Below are 19,768 nucleotides of genomic sequence, written 5' to 3' on the forward strand. Positions count from 1 at the left end.
ATTATCTGTATTTGTCCTTTTTACGGCAACCAAGAGCAACAACAGCAACAAATAGCTCCCACAAACAAATGGCAAAGAATACGGGAAAAAAAGACAGAAGTGAACGACATTGACGACAGTCAAAAACGGTGTGCTTCTCCTACTACAGAAACACCTGTAACTTATTAAATCTTCTTCTACTTATTTTAAACACAGAAGAATTCATGCCACCTGCTATGACACCAGGACGATTCCAAATAATACAGGTTTACAAACACACACACACACCCTAAAAAATTATATCAAATGGCTCAAACACTGTTGCCAAAAACACTGTTATCTCATTTGTTTAACTGCTGCTTACTTCATAATTCCCCAATCTTAGTGTGAATACAAATATGAATAGGATTTCGTGGTTTTAAAATGTCAGTCTTTCTTATAGATTCCTCCATGGTTACCAACAGTTTTTGTCTTAAACCATTCCTGATCTCTCTTTACTATTCCTTTCTCTTTTCTTAAGTCTAGTCCTATACTTAGCTGCTACTGGCTGATAGTGGGCGTAAAGCTAAGACATGTATGTAGTTTTTATAAAATTATTTTTGGGGCCTTTTTATGCCAGGAAACAGGGCAAGAGTGGGGAGTGACATGCAGGAAAGAGGCCACAGGCTGGATTCTAACCCGGGCCGCCTGCGCAAGGGCAAGTCTCATGGAGTGCGACCTAAACCTCTAGGCCATCTGCACTTTGGACTTGTATGTAGTTTAACATAACCAAAACAAACCTTTTGCTTCCAATAAAAAAATAGACGACTATAAAAAATACTTAAAGAAAAACTAGCACAGATGAAACTTACCTATAAAATGTAAAGCCATCTGGAGCCTGCACCAAATCACTGACCTCTGGTGGCTTGGAGGAAACAAACCTCAAAAAGAAGTGAATACATGGCTCTTACACCCACTGATAACATGCTGACTTAAAATAAACCAAGATTCTTTGACAGTTCGAAAGAGTTATGGTTAACCCGCCAGAAGCAGTGGTTATTGTTGCATCCGTAGCAACAGTCTGTTCTTCACAGCATTGGTCTGCAATATAAAAAATGCTATTTCTCTACCTGTTCCACTGATTGTTTGACCTTTCATCTCCTATACAGGAATTCCATCTGTGGATGATCTTGTTTCCATTTACTGCCAGTGCCGAGGGATCCCATCAGCTCTACCAGAGTTAAACTTCTACTTGGCTTTGTCTATCTTTAAAATGGCAGGAATCGCACAGGTCCGTCTTTATTCATCTACAGACTTCTACTGCAATTTTACAACACTGTTGGAATAATTAGCATACCTAGTTACCTAGTGGTGGGCGTGGGCTTGAAAGGCTGAATTAATATTTTGTTACTCATTTCTTTTTACAGGGGATCTATGCACGCCACCTCCTTGGCAATGCCAGTGCTCCCAATGCAGCCCAGTTCAGCCACTGTGTGGAGCCAATGGCTCAGTTTGCCCTGCAGCTCGCTCAGAGGTTGGTTACACTCGTGGTTCCTGCAGTTATGTAAGAAAATCTCTGTGGCTGTTAGTGCATTTTTGTCATCAGTGCAGTGACTCAACTGTTCCCACTTAAATCTACTCGTCGTTTGTTTTGGTCCGAGTCGTAAATGGGCTGACTCATCTTTATTGCTCATGTAATTGAATCAGGAAGTTACCACAGACACCCACTGTGGTTCATGAAAGTCAAACACTGATTTAAGTATTTATTTTGGTAATGAAGCTTTACAAGAATCTGATATATTAGCAGGATAGATTTTAGAGATTTGTTTTGAAGAATATCATATAATTTTGATTTTTAAAGCGGCGATTTAAGGGATTCATTCCATTCATTCATTCAACAGTTGGAATTTGGTTCCCTGCTGTGCTGCTTCTCTCTTACTCTCTGTTTTATTTTTCCTGCCAGATCCAACACAGGTCCTTCAGGAGACGCTCTGTTCCTGCAGACAGCTAACGGCCAGGCTGTTCTGCAGCAGGTCAAAGACTTCATGAGACGATACGTGCTTCCTGCTCAGCAGGTCAGTGACAGGAGCTGCCCACGACAGTCGAAATTTGTCGGCTTGGATGGGCCTTTAACTCGCACATGAAAGGATCTGACAGAGCACGTCAGGTCATTCACTCAGTCGGAACGCATTCATTTGAGCAGGAAAACAAGGAGTCAATTGAATTACTCGATTTGTGTTGCATGCAAAGAACAAAACTGTTGGCTCAGCATCATTTTAGTTTTAATTGAAGGCTGGACGAGATGGCAGTGCAAGTCTGGTTTGTTGTGTTTACTGGTAGGAGTGTTGAACTGCTTTTACAACGAAGAAACAGATTTATTCCTTCAGGAGAAATACTGCAGATAATGGAACATGAATTCACAGCAGATTTGTAATTTCAAAGAAAGAAACCATACTTACATTTGCAATCATTTATAACAAAAAAAAATCTTTTTACAGGAAGTTGCAGAGTACTACTCCAAACACGCTCAGTCTCCTCAAAGATGGCACACCCCTCAAATAATAGAAGATCTAAAGGTATGAATGAGCCGGTTTTGCCAAGTTTTTTATTTCTAGTGTTGTCGGCTACAATTCTTAGAAAAACGTGATAAAAGAAAAAAAAAAATCTCATTCCAAGGGCCCTGTCTATTCACATCTTATCTAAATAGGAGCACCTCCCTTATGACTCAACCACACACCACTTCTGTCTTCTTAGACCCTGCTTGAACTCACTTGTTTGCTCTTTTAATCATAGACGGTAAATAAATTGGACAACATGGCTCCGCCTTTTACCATTGTACGGTTTTAATGCCAAATTCTTCTAGCCTTAAGCGCTGCCGTCTTGTAAATTTGCAGCCAGAGTCTGCGCACAAAGCTCTGCCCATACCGCGTATCATCCTGCAGCCTTAAGCAGCCCCTCTACGCCCTGGGAACAAATTTATTGCCTCATCATAGCAAAATATCTCAATTAACTGAATTTAGAACTGGAAAAATCAAGGTATCTTAATTATGATAATGATAACCTCTTGGCTCTCCTTCCTACCCTATTTTACTTTTCCTTTTTAATTATTGAGGAATTTTATATAACCCTGTTTTTGACGTCCGGTAACTAATGAAAAAGAAACTTTTCATAAGCCATACAGATGTGAGAAACATTTTTATGCCGTGTATTTATTTTTCAAAGTTTGACCACAGCCCCATTCAAACAAATGGGGAAACTGAGTTTTTGACCTATACTGCTGTCAGTTACCAGGATGAGCAGTTTTTGTGTCAGCTTCACTTAGAGCCAAGTGAGATTTTGTTTATTTATTTACAGTCTATGCTTTAAATCTGCACATGCATGTGCTGTACACTCTGCTCTGTATGTGTCCAGGTGAGGGCCAGGGAGGCGGGGCTGTGGAACCTCTTCCTGCCCGCGGTCAGCGGTCTCAGTCAGCTAGACTACGCCTACATCGCAGAGGAGACCGGACGCTGCCTCTTTGCTCCTGATGTCTTTAACTGCCAAGCTCCTGGTAAAAATAAAAATCCCACATTTTGCCAGAGTAGTAGATGATCAGCAGCTGTTATTATAATTTTATCAGAACAAATCTTCATTCCTGAGTTAAGACACTTTATTAAAAGCTTAAAAATCCCCTTAACATGCCTTGTGAGATATTTGTTTATAATTTGAAGCATGATTGAAGTTCTGCAGGGCAGATTGTTTTCCAAATTTAGCTCATCCTGGAAGTCATCGTGTTTCTCCGCAGACACAGGAAACATGGAGGTGTTGCACATGTTTGGCAGCGAGGAGCAGAAGAAGAAATGGCTGGAGCCGCTGCTTAAAGGAGAGATCCGCTCCTGCTTCTGCATGACAGGTAGTCATGTGACTATATCCACATGTTATGTACGCAGAAAAAAATAAATCTGTGCTACAAATGAAAGTGTAAGGGATGAAAACTGTTTGTTGTGGTTTCCCGTCAAACCTTCCAGTGACGCTAAACAATCTTAAATAAGCTCTGTTTCACATTTAACGGCTGCTGCCGACTCCGTAAAAGGGTTGTTTGGAAAATCTTAATGCCAACAGTTAACACGAGTTCACTATGAGTAATTCCTCCCTGTTCTGTCCCATTCGCTTTCCACACTGCTTGGAAACGACTAGCTGCTGTTGCCAGAGGTGATTACCGTGGGTGTCGACCTCCCTGCGGGTTTTGGAAAACACAGATGGAGATTTTTTTGTCTCCGGTTGATTTATTCGTGATGATGTACAACAGGAACCTCCATGTTGTGCTGATTAGGAGTTGCGTGTCCTGGTTTTGTTAAAGATGTGTGGTGTTGGGATTTTATTTTGAAAACAATGCAACTACTCTACTTTGGGTTTGAGCTGGAATCCATAAAAGAATGTGAACTCTGTAGTCTTATACTTAAAGTCTTATACTTCATAATCTATCATTAAGTCTAAAATGCACATGTGTAACTTCCAATCTCACTCCTGTAGAGCCTGATGTGGCCTCCAGCGATGCAACCAACATGGAGTGCAGTCTTCACAGGGATGAGGATGACTATGTCATTCATGGCAAGAAGTGGTGGAGCAGTGGTAAGTCCATTTCTACCCCTATTGGCCATAACAGCAATAACAGTATCGGCCAAAATTTTCATATCGGTGCATCCCTAATATCTATGATATTAGTTGTGGCCTGCCAGACCAGCCACGCAGTTGGACCACAACAGAGCGGATCCAGTGTGAGATGACACATTAACTTGAATGGAAACCTGTCTGATCAAGTGCACAACAGAAGCCAAAAGGGAAGTGAGGCACCTAGGGATGGGTACTGAATTAGGTACTTTTATAGGTACTGACTGAAATTCTGTCAAAAGTACTGGGTACCGATTTATGTAGAATCAAAACGTACCATGTTTAGGTACCTAAATGCATCCTTGTGACTGTTAGGGAGTGGAAGAGTAGGCGATTTTCCAAGCTGGACATGAATACAGTATTGCAAGATTACATATTGAAGATTAAATAAATTATTAATTAAAAAAATATTTTGTTATTAAACAAATTGATATTTTTTTACCACATACACACAAAAAAGTACTGAAAATTGGTACCGCAGAGTACCAGTACCGATTGCCAAGTACTGGGTATGGGTACTGTATCATTTTAAATGTGAAAGGTACCCATCCCCGGGCACCACCAAGTGGTACTAAACGGTACTGCATAGTATCACGCCTCTAGACTCTGTTACACACACTAACAAAAATAAAAAACATAGCGTAAGACGGTAACATGTCTGTAAACACTTGTAAATGACCATTTCAAGTGCTGAATTGATTTTCTGGAGCTAACATTAACAACATACTGTCATGTGAATAAAATAAATAAGGATATTTATATTTAGAACAAGAACAAGGCATAGACCTGTTCTATAGAAAAGGTAACCTTATAAATGACCTTAGTTGTAATTTGGTGCTACTTAGAAAATCAGATGACATAAAATTGGCTTGGACTAATATAATAATATAATATAACAGCAGGGGAAACACTGATACTTCTCAAAGAGCCTCAGTTTTTTTGCGTTTTCTGCTGCTTTTAAACAACACACAAACTCATCATCCCTTGTCTGCCTAGTTTAACACGAGTTTAACAGCCACGTGCAGCAACTCCCTTTCACTAAAAAAATGCTTTTCAATGACTAAAGCAGAAAAGGTTACGAGCTAAAGAGCTTCTCTCTGGAACAGGAAAGTTTATATGTGATCCAAATGTTGCTAAGAGGAAGAACAACAGACACAAACACTCATCCAGACTGCTATTATATGGAGCAGATGACTCACACAATAAGTATTGTGATTTAAAAAAATACATAAAAGACACATTAATGCTTTTTTTAATGACTTTGAATATTCTTGAACCATTTTCATTCAGAAAAATACCATTGTGAGTGATTTATGATAACAAAGACGTCTTCATCTAAATGTTTATGCAACAGTTGATGTAAACACTCCTGAAACAACCTCGCTGTTGATTTTATTCTGTATGCTGACATTTTATGTGTTGATTTTCTGAGCGCTGGTCTGTGAGTCACCATGCGTGAGTTTCCAGTTCTATGGCTCAATCTCCTTCATCATCTCTTTGAATTAACATGTTTTGTATTATTCTGTTTATTTAACTAAACAAGGTAATTTGACAAAGAGAAGTACTGCGATTAAAGCCACAAACCTCTTAAAGAAAGCCTTTAAAGTTGAGGGTTTTAAAGGCTCTAATCAATTAACCCTCAGAATCTCGCAGATGTTTTTTAGACGCTTATCTTGCAGCTCCTAAATCTCTGTGAGCTGAGAAGCGCTCCAGATGTTTTCTCAGAGACAGATGTGGTCTGAGGTTTTGACTTCCAGTTTAAAGGGAAACACTGGTCTCTTGTGCTGGATGTTTTTTTTGGATCCGCACGGTATTCCTTCCTGTTGTTGTAAAGTCAGAGCTCTTTTGAGTTACCAGAAGAAGAAGACAGAATTTCCACTTAAATGGTGTGTCTATCACATGTGTCTGCAGTTTCTCTCTTCTCTTTGGAAGTGAAATTTCCATCAATGGGAAAAAAAAGCTCTGTTGTGACAATACCTGCCGCCAGCATGGATATGTCTCTGTAGGAAAGAATCTCTGACATTTGATCACACTCGCTGTGACCTCTGGTTGCTTTTGTTGCAGAGTTACGTCTTAAAATTGAACCTGGAGGGTTTTTCCAGCAGTGACTCGTAGTTTCTGGAGAAGTTCAACCCAAATTTTAATTAGCCACAAAAATAAATCCTTATTTAATTGTCCAAACATCAAATGGGATGTAAAAAAGAACAGCTGTGGGTGTTCCCCTTGGTCCTCCACCAAAGGATGGTCTTTTTTTTTGTAACTGACACGCACAGGATGGTTTTGGGGGGAATTGAAAGTAGACACTCCCTGTCTTTGGTATTAATGCCGTATTTTACAACACAGAATTTCCTAGATCAGGCTTCGACCGCTTCTTTTCAATGAATTGACCACAACTTCAAATAGAACAACCCAAAGTAAGTGAAACTTACTAGTACACCTCAAGCTAAAAATGCCCCGAGGATTGCTTCTTTTAAGTTTGGTTGCTACAGTAGAAAGGAGGCTGTTGAGATGTTGCCAGCTCACCTCTGCAATGTGGGAGTCATATTAGACCACCCAATGGGTATGATAATAGACTAAAATCACTCCCAGATCTGCAATTTGTTACCTTTGAGGCATGGGTTTGTGTATTTAAATACACACTCACGCTAACTCAGATGACACAACCTGTGTTTTAGGTTATAAATGGCTGCTAGTGGAGTAGAAACCTTATCAAAGTTGAATTTCTGGATCAGTCATTCCTCTTTGTTGAGACTGTTGGAACTGCAGCCTAAACTTATGCCTCTATTTTACCTTTCTTTCATGCACGCTGTGAGACATTACCCTGAAAGTAGATGACTGCAGCAAATGGAAAGAATCATAAACAATGACATGGTTTTGCTCTCTGAGCTGTTGCAGATCTGCTCAGGAAGATTTCCCTGATTGGCCGATCTTCAAGAGTTTACAGATGGATTTAAAAAAAAGGTTTGAGACGGCACTTAAAATTAAGGCTCCAGACTGTTCGCTTCTCTTGTTTGTTTGAGAAATCTGTTTCGACGCAGTGGGTCACCCCCTGTGCAATCGAATCATTCCTCATTTTGTGCCACAGCCACAGGATGGAGTGAAATAGGATGCAGATGATGTAGTGGGAGGTCGTACAGACTGTAAGACAACAGAAGTACAGAGCATCTGCAGCATGATGGTTTGATTTTTTTATTTTTTTATTGAACAAAATGCATAAATTCTATCAAATACTGTGCTTATAAGGTGCGTAAAACTAACTTTACGTACATATATATAACACTGACATCAATATTCAGGGATATAAATGTCTATTCTATGTATTAAGCCCCATTTCCGCCAAGTGGTTCAGTTCGATTCGTCTCAGTACGGCACACATTTTGTGGTGTTTCCATTGACTAATCACAGGACAGATCCCCAAATAACTGAACCGTACTGTCCCACTTTTTGGGACCCTTCCGTATGTGTGCCAGACCAAACCAATCCAATCCCAGAAGGTGGAGTTACAACACTGCAGACCTTTGATTGGTCGAAAGGATCATCACTTGCCGTGCGACAGCGGCTGTGTTTCTCCTTGCGGCAAACAGCCTTCCCTGAAACAAAGCTCGAGTGTGCTTTGTAACAAAGAGCCACCAGCCAATCACAAAGCAGACAAATTGCTGAATGTCTTCCATCGTTGCTCTTTGTTTACTGTTGCGTTATTCCTCTACGTTGGATCTATTTGCGGTGTAAACTATGTCTTGCTGCTATGGTGACATGCTATTATGTAACTTCAGCTATTATGAGAATCCGGCTTTACTGATCCAACCTGTACCAAAATACTGATCTAGACCCGACTGCTTAGTGGAAACGGGGCTGTAGTCTTTAAAGGTGCAATGATCCAACTTTTAAGGTCTCAACACCGATACCTTGGCTACCTTGGCCAAATACAATGTATCAGTATTAATTTAACATCTCTATTCCTTGATACGAGGATGAGAATTTTGTTTTGGCAATTTGAGTTCAAAAGATTTACCAACTGGATCTTTCAGCTGTTACCAATATCCAGTCTATCTTTTTGTGTTGCCATTAGACCAAAACCCGATGTAATGATTGGATCGGTTGATCCCTGAAATTCTGTAAAATACAAACTTATGTGCATATGTAAACATATATTTTATTGCAGGTGCTGAGTAAAACTGATACATGACTTGAGTCTTAGATGGTAAAGGTACTGGTGTCCTGGTCTTCAGAGCCAGACTGCGAATGTGTGGGATTTTGCGTGTGAAGCGCAATCTCCACCGCCGGCTCCTCCTTGAGGTGTCTCGGGTGTTTCCCGATTCGCTGTCCAACATGCTTGACGACTTTGAGCACATGTCCCCTGAAGGAGGATCCGATGAAGGCGTAGAGAAGCGGGTTGATGCAGGCGTGTGCCAGCGCCAGGCTTTCCGTGATCTGAAGGGCCCGATCCAGACCTTTGCTGACCTCACAGTCGGTCACCAGGGTGTAGATGATGTCCATCGCGCGGCACAGCTTTACCACATTGTACGGCAGCTGTGTGAGTAGGAACACAGCCACCACAGCCAGAAGGACCCGCAGCGCACGCCACTTCCTGTCCCTGCGCACCCCAACCGCCTGGCTCAGCGCCCGTCCCACCAGGCTGTAGCACACCACCATGACCAAGAAAGGGAGCAGGAACCTCAGGGTGACCTCCAGTAACTCTAGGGCAGCTTTCGCAGGTCGCGCCATGCTGGGTGGATAGATCGCTGTGCACGCCAACCTGTGATGCGAGTGCTTAACTGTGGAGAAGACGAGTTCAGGAAGGCCGAGGAAGCAGGCAACAGCCCACAACACCACACACACCAGGAGCCACTGCCACCTTGCTTTGGGCCCAGTTCCTGTCCTGCCCGTTGGATTATGCGCCACAGCACGATAGCGATCCACGCTGATGCACGCCAGCAGCAGCATCCCACAGCTGAAGTTGGTGCTGTAGAGGAAGGAGGTGATCTTACAGGCAGCTGAGCCCAGCCTCCATCCATGAATGGCATCAGCCGCCCAGAAAGGCAGCGTGAAGAGCAGCAGCAGGTCGGACACGGCTAGGTTGAGGATGCACACATCCGTTAGGGTGCGTAGTCGCACTTTTGATGCGTAGACCACAATCACGAGGGCGTTCCCAGCCAGGCCTACGACCAGTGCGATGGTGTAGATGATTGGGAGGAAGACACTTCCAAAGGACCGCACCGCCTCTTTATCACACACGCTGTGCTCATAATCATAACTGTAATTTGCTCCGGAGTCCTCGTCATCGTAATCGAAATCTTCCATTTCTGCCTGTTGGAGAAAACAGAACACAAGCAAGAGAAGGGCTTTAGTACAAAAATGTGGAAAACATATTTCTGTTTGGTTGGTCATGCTGTGATAAGTGGAATTTATGTGTGTATTTTTTTAACACGATAAGAGAGGACACATTTGGAAATGATTAGCTGCTTTCATGCTAAACAGGAAAAAAAAGGAGTTCTGTATGTGTCGTTGCATGAAAGGAATCTCTCCTGCATGGTTTCCCTAATGGCACAAGCCCCGTCTGTCTGTCTGTCTGAACTGTGTGTAGGCATGAATAACCACAGCCAACACAGCCCCCACTGAAAACAGGAGACACAAGACCTGCATAAAAATTTAACACCCTCAGAATTCAGCTCGTTGGTATTCCACTGGATTAAAGCGGACATGACATCAGGCTATTTATCAGCACTAAAGCAAAGGACCGGTAGCGGATGGCCTGAGTGAAAGAGGACAGGAAGTGAGGGATGGGGATAACTGGAAAGTGCATCCAAGGTCTTTTCCCAGACTCACATCCAGGATGTTTCTGTTACTCTGTACAGTGTGTTTGTGTTCAGGACTTCCCATTGAAGTAAGACTGTCATCCACTCTTCCCTTATTGTTGTTAACATCCCCTCCTCTGCTGCTCCCTGCAGATGATGTTTTGTCTCCCGAGGATGAGTAAACACTTAGCACTGCGTGCGCATGAGGGTGTACATAGAAACCGTCACTGATTAGATCATTCCTGCTGCTCAGGATAAAACATCGGAGAATATCATGATTAAACTGAGCTGGAACTTTGCAGCTGGAACTTTGCAGCTGGGAGTTTCCTTGGATATCAAAGTCGTTTATCTCTATTCTGTTGAACTAACCGAGAGCGACAGAATCCTTGATCCCTGAGCAGCACAACACGTTACGTGATGTGATGATTCAATTCCTGGCTGAGGACACAAAGTTTGTGCTTGGATTATTTTGGTTTCTTTTGGATTGGCAAATCCCATCCCTGTAATAATAACAACAGTAGTTTGATGAAAAGTGTCCAGGCTTGTTATATAATAAGTCAAAACAAGGAGCAGAGGAGAGAGCAGGAGGAGAAGGAAGCACTGAAGCAGATGGTTTGTGGAACGGGCAGAAAAATGTTAAATATTCCACAGCTGTCAACACATGGGCTTCATATGTAAGGGGAGCATGATAGATGGATGTTTTTATGTTTTTAAAGTATCCACTTCACATGGTCCTCCCAGGCTAAATACAGAGATATACTGAAGTCAGGTTCATGTGCATCTTACATGCCCCTGTACAAAAAATGTAACAGTCTCATGTTTAAAGCACCTATAGAGAGCTCTCTGTTGATAATGGTTTTGACGCCTCCTGTGGACAAAGATGAACATCTGATCTCATCTCTGGTTTTATCCAAGCGGCAACCTCCAATCTGAAAGAGGCAATGCAGAAGTGCTAAAATCTGCACTTTGTCAAGTGTCTGCTCATACACACCAAGCCATGAAAAGTCCTTTTCACAGCAGAAATAAACACGTTTACAGCCTGGTTCAAAATGAATTCTGCCTGAAAAGATACTTTCTCTAACAGTTCACACTGTACAGGAGAGGGGAAAACTTTTACTCTGCACTTTAGAAGATGTTACGATGATGGGTTTATCCAATCAGAGGCACAGCTCAGCTGACTAACTGGACAGCAGCCTTTAGCTGTTAGTGCAGAGGTTCAAAACCTGCTACATTTTTAACAGGCAGAGCAGTGGGGTTTTTTCTGTTCTCCCCCAAGCGGTTCCAAGCCTCAAAAAAAAATTAAAAAACATTTTCAACTAAGTTGCAAATATTCTTTTTTGCTGTTTGAGACTCATTTCAATCTGTTTCACAAACAGCTGAAAACTCCTTACAGCGGCTTTAAATTTGTTGATCCCAGTGAATATTTGCTTTGAAAAAGTCAAAGAAGCTTTTATCTCCCGTGTGCTGTTCATCATACGATAACACAGAAACCTCCCTTGCAGCAGTTACACACGTTAAAAATGATAAAATAAGTCTGGATAGTGATGAGCATGTGAGTCTATGTGGATCAAAAAGTGGATTCAACTTAAAATTCAGTTTGTTTCATAACCAGTCAGACACTTTGTGCTTTAACTTTATGTAATCCACATTCACACGACAAGAGAAAATCTTCTATTAACATATTACAAGCATTAAAAAAGTGACCTGAACTGCTTAAAAATATTTAGTGTTTTGTTTGTAAATGTGTCAGATAAAAAGTAATTTTTTAAAACTGTACATAACACAAAAACATACGCTTTGTTTGGAGTTTTTGCAGGGTAAAAAAACTCCCCACAGGTACTTTGATTAATATTTAATAGATTATATATTACTGTCCATGGTCACAGAATGAAGCCTTTATGCTGCTTATTGATCTTTAAAGATGTAAAAACCTTTTTAAGTCCATCAGAAATCCAACTTTTTTCAACATTTGATTTGTGTTTTTGTCTTAACACAAATGTACATAACAGACACAGGAAACTATGCGACCTGAAGAATAGCACTAATACCAGAGCTGTTTATTTATAAGACCTGAAAGTAGCTCTAGCTTTTATTTTAGTTGCATGGTGAAACTTTCATCTCTATTTGCACCACACATCGTGCATTAGATTAAATTAATGTGAAGCAGAATCACCGAGATACACTGCAAAACATTTACCTGACAAGTCCAGAAAAATGTAGAGTAAGAAAAATTGACTTGACGATCAAGTTTTTCTCCCCAAACATTGGCAGATTTTCTTAAGTGATTCAGGCGTCAGAAAAATGCCCTTAGAGCTCATGAAATGGGACATTTTTCTGCATTTATCAGTTGAAAGTAGCTTTAATAAAAGTCTGATTAGACACTTTTATGAAAGAAAAAGACAGATTTTGCTGTGCATGAGTCCAGTTTCTCATCCTGACGTCACACAAACTGAATCATAGATTTCATTGCATGAGTCTGACAAACCAAATATACATTAAGGAGAAGAATAAAAGTCTAAACATAACGTGTTATCATTACTTCAGTGCTGTTTTAATAATGCCATAAAGCATCTTAAGCAGGACTTTGACTCTGCCGTTACTATGAACCTTTGACTAACGGTCACTGGATGGAATTGGGTCTTGTTTGCACATGAAAACCCAGATTGAGCTCAGTTTATTCATTAACTTTAAAGTTACTGAAAATGCTTCAGAAATAGCCAAAAGTAACACTGCACGCATCTCATCTCATCTCATGTGTTAAAGAAGGTCAGAAATGCTCCTCTCAGCTGTGATGGGTTATTTCAATTCATCACAAATGTTAGAAAAATTCTCTAAGAGGTATTTTGTTGTCTTACCGTGTGTGTGTTCCTTTAGTTTGAATGATAAAGTCGGTGATGTGACGCTCCCTCCGTTCCTGATCACAAAGTGTGTCTGTGGCTCCAGAGCAGGCGAGCTGAGTGCAGTGCAGAGCTGGTGTGACTGTGTTTCTCCCTCCACCCGTCGCTCCTTCCCTCCCTCCCTCTGTGTAGTCAGTAGAAACACCTCTCTGAACACGTAGCTCTCTGAACACGTGTGTGTGAGGTTGTGTGTTTGTGTGTGTGTACTCCTTACTTTACAGCAGAAAAGAATCCCTCTCCAGCTAAACGTGGTTATTAGCTTTAAAGACTCAGACAAAGATCTGAACTTTATCCTCTGCTCTCTTTATTCTGCACAGGGAGTGATCTCAAGTTCTCCACCCATAACATTAAAGGATGAAGAGAGAGTATAAATGAACATCCCATAATACTCTGTTTCCAGTGCTTACCGTTTCTTGTGGTTTGCTGGAATGCAGCCGTTTCTGTTTCTTGTGTGTGTGATGTTTTCAGCAGCTTCGCCCACAGTGTATGTTTTACATCCTTTGGACTTTGTTTACAGATTGATTGACGACTTTTGGTTTCCTCTTTATTTTTTTTCTGAAGAATATCGTGAGCTTGTGTTTTCTTGAAAATCCTCCACCCTCTGATACTCTTTTTTTTTCATTTTCCCTTTCGTTTTTGTGTCTGAATAAATAAAAAGAAATTTCTGTTTTCTCATTCAGACAGAAAAAAAGAGAAATTTATTCTGACATGTCAGGTTTTTCTTTTGCTTTGTTTTGGAAGACACACGCCTGCAGAGCTTTGTTGTCATTCCTGCAGCGATTGGACATGTCTAGGCACCACAAGCACGGCTCACCTCATGCCACAGACCTGGAGACTTTTGTGAGGGTTCACAGGGAAACCCAACCTGCCCCACAGCCAAACAGACGCTCAGAGATGTGTTTGGGGCCGAGGCGGGTGTCACCCTTGCGTGCCTTCACAGCATAATCACTGATTGTTTGCTTGAATTTCTACAATCAGAACAACTCAAAGGCTTCATATCTGTCAGATTGTGTTTGTGCATGTTTGTTTTCATGCATCCATGCTGTGATTCTCTTAGCTGTGAACGCTGACGGTCACATCTGTTGCTGTCTGGGTGCCATATGTGCTGCTCAGGGGACAATTTGGCCACTTGGACGGGCGTGCAAACAGGAAGCAGGACCATTGGTCACTCTCTCTTGGCCTTGGGGAATCAAGGATGCATGGGAGACTGTCTGAAAGTGACTCAGCTCTGGAAAATTCCACAGCACCTTGAAACTTTCTCTTCTAAATGCTACCGTATAATCCTGATGTGAGATCTTCTAAAATGATGTATAATTTTCTCACTAGTGGCTGTTTTCACAGACTTATGAGTCAAATTATTCCTAATGTTCACCTTTTGTACCCGATCATGAGGTTATGGTAGAATCCAAAAAACGGAAATATCAGGAAAGTTGAGCTGCAACCAATAGGTCACCAGATCCACGCACTTCCTTGCAGGAAATATACCTCTGCACAGAGTGGGTTAAGAAACAGTCACGGCCAGAGTCAGACTGGAAACATTTGTCCTGTTGACAGAGTTCATGCGGTCATGAAAAATCTGGAGGAGTTATGGAATTTGAAACAATCAGTTTGTAGCTCAGAGGAGGCTTGGGAAAGATAGAAGTTTTGGTGAAGTCGTGGAAACCTTATCCAAAGTTTGAGTAAATACTGCCTTAACTATTTTCCAAACATGCCTCGAGTCCCTAATGTTAATGTGGACTCCACAATGACGTTCTCATCTGTTTCTTTAAACAATGACAGCATGGCTCTAATAAATGCTCAGTTTGTTTCAAACTACAAAGCCAGTCAGACATCTGAGTTATTCCAATGGTTTTCATATTCATCTTCAAACACAGATGTTTTAGGAAGTGAATGGTCATGATGAAAGACTTGTGACAGCCAAAACTAGCGAGGTGACAAATCAGACGTCAACAGATACGAGTTTTCCAGGATGTATACTGATACAAATAAGTAAAAAGAGTAAGACTGATAATTTTGGAAGCAATACGCATTTATAGTACGGACTCAAATTTTCTTTCAAAATTTGGAAGTAAGGCTAAAATTTCTCTTGTTTTCAGTAAAAATTGTCTTAAAAGACTTCAGATGAGAGAAAATATTATGCCTTATTCAGCCCACAATGAGAAATGGACGTAACTTAAATAAAAGAAATAAACTAAGTGGTAAGAATATTTCGTATGAGCCATATTTACCAGAAAAATCTAGAAAAAAATGTCTTTTTTCAAAGTGTAGAAAGATAAAAATGGTGCCTGAATTTCTTCAAGAGAAAAGAAATCTGCCATTGGGGTAAAAAAAAAAAAGTGCTAGTTCAGTTTCTGATATTAAGAAAATTTTCAATTTAAGAAACTTGACAAGCAAATTTTTCTGGCCATTATTTTTCCCCCTTTTTAATATATATACAAAATATTTTTTTCTGGGCTTTTTAGGAGATTTTGGATCATTTTAAGTCTTATAAAACATTTTTTTAAATTTGAAATCAAACTCATGCTTTGATTTTAGTTTTTGTAGTACGTCTTTGATTGACGAGGGATCACACAACTCTCTGCCATAGCTGTAATTTTTTTTTTTTTAATTTATGTATGTATTTATTTTTATTTTGTATGTGTAAATATATATATATATATATATATATATATATATATATATATATATATATATATATATATATATATATATATATATATATATATATATATATATATATATATATAATTTTATTTTATTTTATTTTATTTTATTTTATTTTATTTTTTGGGGGGGGGGGTTTAAAGACAAAAAAGACTATTTTTTTTAATTTTGGACAAGTACAAGAAAAAAACTACAAACATACACATTTAAAAATTGAATAAAGAAAGTAAAAACGAGGATAATGGGACAAAAGGGACAAAAATAAACAAAATAAAAAAATAAAAAAACAATAGACCAAAAAACAAAGAAACATTTAAAATAAAACAGATGCATCGGTTTGTTACAATGTGGGTTTGTTACATTTCTCTGAACATAAATGTCATCTTTTATAGGCACATTTTATCATCAGTTAATTTTGTCGATGATCAGGAAAATCAAACACTGATTTAGATAAATATTCAAGTGCCGGATATTGATAAATGGCATGATAATTGACCAAGCTAATCATCAACATTGTTGTCTTTTCTTGCTGTTTTTTGCAGGTGCTGGAAATCCCAAATGCAAAGTGGCCATTGTGATGTGCAGGAGTGGCTCCCCAGATGTGAGCAGCAGGTCAGTAGAAGACGTTTCGTGCTTCAGGAAGCTGGAATACAATCTGTATTTGAGCATGCTTTGTGTCACATATGTAATCCAAGGTATCAAGTTTGTACTTTTCTGTGAGCACAGTCAGAGTGCCACTCTCAGAGCGAGGAGCAGGCTGTGCTTCCCAGCAGTTATAAGCAATTCAACACCTGCACCTATTTTTGGGTTTTGCCCAAAGGTTTCTGACTAACCGTTGTGTCTGGCGTTACAAGGAAACTGGCACTGATTTGTTGATCTCAGGCGCATCAGTTACAGCATACAAGAAGTTTGTGAAAAGAACTGGAGAGGGAACCGCACCCATGATATGTGATACAGTTTCTACTTGTTTTGCTAGCAGAGCACACACCCTGCCCTGTCAACAGAAAGGGCGGCAAAAACAGATCAACAGATTCTCACCATCAGAGTGAAAATATAAAAGATTTAAACAAAAAGAAAGAAAAAGTGTTTTAAATTTGTTCCCCAGGCACGGCCAGCACAGTATGATCCTCGTCCCCATGGACACAGCCGGTGTAAAGCTCGTCAGGCCACTCACTGTGTTTGGACAGGATGGTAGGAGTGTTTCCTCACACTTTCACTTTCCTTTCCCATCCTCTCTGAGCTGTTAAAAACCTTACTGTCTTTCTTTATTTCTGATCAGATGCCATCCACGGTGGCCACTTTGAGGTGCACTTTGAAAACGTACGCGTCCCATCTTCCAACATCATTCTAGGTAAGACCGTACAGTGTGTTTTTCCTGCATCAGCTGACTCTTTCCCCCATAAACAGCATGCTGTGCCAGTAAGGCCATAAAATCTATTCTTATCGTTCCTTTATTGTGTTTGGACATAAAATAATTTAGACTGTTTAGGGCCAGTAGGTCAGAGATGTAACGTCCCTCTTCTTGTTGTGTTCCCAGGAGAGGGAAGGGGGTTTGAAATCGCTCAGGGACGTCTTGGGCCGGGTCGCCTGCACCACTGCATGAGAGCTGTGGGTGCTGCAGAGTTAGCTCTAGAGCTGCTCTGTCAGAGAGCTGCATCCAGGAGCACGTTTGGAAAGAAACTGTACCAACATGTGAGTTGACAGAAGCCTGAAGAGAAGCCTATCCTGCTGTGGACACCTAGTGGACGGAGTTTTAAATGCAGCTGGACTAAATTTGTGTTTTTGATGTGTGCGTGTATGCAGGAAGTTGTCGCTCACTGGATTGCAGAGTGTCGACTCATGATCGAACAGACTCGCCTGCTGACTCTTCAGGCTGCTCATGCTCTGGATACAGTCGGCAGTCGTGCTGCTCGCAAACAGGTAACAGCTCCCACAGAAATATCTGAGTTCATACTTAAAATAGAGAGTAAAAGATGTATAAACCAGCCTTTAACCTTAACTTTTCTACAGCTTTCATCAAACCTTTACATTTTCTGTCAAGTGCACAAACAAAACTGAAATATTTCTCGTAACATAAGCTCAGTACAGTATGCAAAAACTGATGAACTCCTACGGTGGACATCTTTTAAGTATTTATCATGATGTGAAAATGTGCTTGAGTCCATAAACACATCAGGAGACAAAAGATGAGATTAACCCTTGTAACACCAACTGAATTTGAACTGTTATTTTAACAGAGTTAAAATAGAATAGTATATTACTCTAAAAATACCCTGTTATACCCTGTTTTTTAAGGTAAAATATTTCATTTGGGGTCAAAAAAGGGAAAAAAAGAGTTAAAGTTAAGAAATGGTGCAGAAAATGCACAAAAAATTGTGCAGAAAATTGATTAATTGCAGAATAAAACTATAATTTGGCTTTGCAGGCCAAACTGGTCTTAAAACAATCCTGATAAAATCCAGAGCCTGATCTGGCCTTAAAAAAATCCTGATATATTTACTTCATATCGCCCCCTAATGGAGAGCATTATGCTTTAGGGGAAGCAGAGTTTGCTGATGTTTACGCTGCACAAAACTGACCACCTATTATCTGGTATCAACAGATGATTTAAGGAGAAGTGAGGTTTAATTTCATAAGTCTGTAACAACAGCACAGGTATAGTTGGTGTCACAGTGAAGACTTGTCGGTAATAGCTGTTGATCCTTTGCCATTTTTACAAAATCTAATGTATCTTGGGAAAAAAAGCCAGCCTGCTGTAGGTGAAGAAAAAAAGTGAGGTTTTGTTTTTGTCTTGTGAAAAAGGTGATTTTTGAGCGTCATATTTTGGAATAAAATCACAGAACTTTTAACAGATTCTTAATTTGGTCAAACTGAATTTTGTCTCTTGATTCCTCAGATCGCCATGATCAAAGTAGCAGCAGCCAGAACGGCCTGTAACGTGGTTGACATCGCAATTCAAGTCCATGGAGGAGCAGGCGTCTCTGGAGACGTCCCACTTGCACAGTTGTAAGTTTTCTTTGAGTAACTTGCACACAAATGAAATGTACTATTAACTAGAGAAGTTGTATTTCCTTACAGCAAATGCATTGAAATGCCAAATGAAGCTGAAGGTGGAAAATGAAAAAATGTGAAATAAAATTGCTAGAAACTGTAATCACTGGAAATTTTGGTATGTGTGAAATTAAAGAGAAAATGAGAAAGAAAGAGGAAGTACTAGAAAAAGTAGCAGTAGTAGTACTCGATTAGTTAGTACAAGTTGCTCGGTTGTTTCCATGGTGATATAACATATCCATTCATTTTAATGGAAAAAAAATGGAAAATGTTGAATGCTTAAAAAATGTTAGAAAATGCAAAAACAAGCACACTTCTTCTGAATATGCTTTTTTGACTGGTGAAAATTTGATGGCTGTGAAAAGTACAAAAAATACACAAGTAGTTGTGGAATAAAGTTGAATGAGGATATGTTGAAAACTGAGCTCCTCATGCTAATAACCGTTTTGTTTCCTTTCAGGTATTCCTACGTGAGGACTCTCCGGCTCGCTGATGGACCTGATGAGGTTCATCTTTCTTCCATTGCAGGTTTAGAGCTGAGAGATCAGCTGAAAAAAGCACAGGCCAAACTGTAGAGAGATAAAATAATGTCACTGTGAGCTGCCTTAAATCAAGATGTGTTATCAGAAGCAAAATAATGAAGTGTTTATAACATTTTGTATAACTGCACTTGAAAATCTCATAAATGTAAATGATTGTATATATTCTTTTGCAGCTTCTCTTGTATGTGATGAATAATTCAATTAAAAATTA

The 19,768-nt window shown here is 40.0% G+C and overlaps 2 protein-coding genes across 2 annotated transcripts in view; one reads left to right on the forward strand and one right to left on the reverse strand.

Annotated features, from left to right (window-relative positions):
• nphp3 (nephronophthisis 3) overlaps positions 1-19,661 on the forward strand; it is a 37,172-nt gene extending 17,511 nt beyond the window's left edge. Inside the window, exons 34-47 of the mRNA XM_074693271.1 lie at positions 1,128-1,249; positions 1,386-1,492; positions 1,922-2,033; positions 2,457-2,534; positions 3,370-3,508; positions 3,743-3,850; positions 4,471-4,569; positions 16,507-16,576; positions 17,070-17,155; positions 17,244-17,315; positions 17,502-17,656; positions 17,768-17,884; positions 18,861-18,970; positions 19,476-19,661. Coding sequence (XP_074549372.1) covers positions 1,128-1,249; positions 1,386-1,492; positions 1,922-2,033; positions 2,457-2,534; positions 3,370-3,508; positions 3,743-3,850; positions 4,471-4,569; positions 16,507-16,576; positions 17,070-17,155; positions 17,244-17,315; positions 17,502-17,656; positions 17,768-17,884; positions 18,861-18,970; positions 19,476-19,590 — 1,490 coding nt within the window. The 3' untranslated portion in view covers positions 19,591-19,661. The remainder of the gene's footprint in view (positions 1-1,127; positions 1,250-1,385; positions 1,493-1,921; positions 2,034-2,456; positions 2,535-3,369; positions 3,509-3,742; positions 3,851-4,470; positions 4,570-16,506; positions 16,577-17,069; positions 17,156-17,243; positions 17,316-17,501; positions 17,657-17,767; positions 17,885-18,860; positions 18,971-19,475) is intronic.
• Positions 7,793-9,918, reverse strand: ackr4b (atypical chemokine receptor 4b). Its single transcript, XM_074693270.1, has one exon. The coding sequence runs from the start codon at positions 9,907-9,909 to the stop codon at positions 8,803-8,805; it is 1,107 nt and encodes a 368-aa protein (XP_074549371.1). The 5' UTR covers positions 9,910-9,918; the 3' UTR covers positions 7,793-8,802.
• Positions 19,662-19,768: the final 107 nt, after the last annotated feature.

Source organism: Halichoeres trimaculatus, unplaced genomic scaffold (genome assembly GCF_033239565.1).
Source record: "Halichoeres trimaculatus isolate MK-OKI-2021-1 unplaced genomic scaffold, fHalTri1.1 fHalTri1_scaffold_18, whole genome shotgun sequence".
Classification (NCBI taxonomy): domain Eukaryota; kingdom Metazoa; phylum Chordata; class Actinopteri; order Labriformes; family Labridae; genus Halichoeres; species Halichoeres trimaculatus.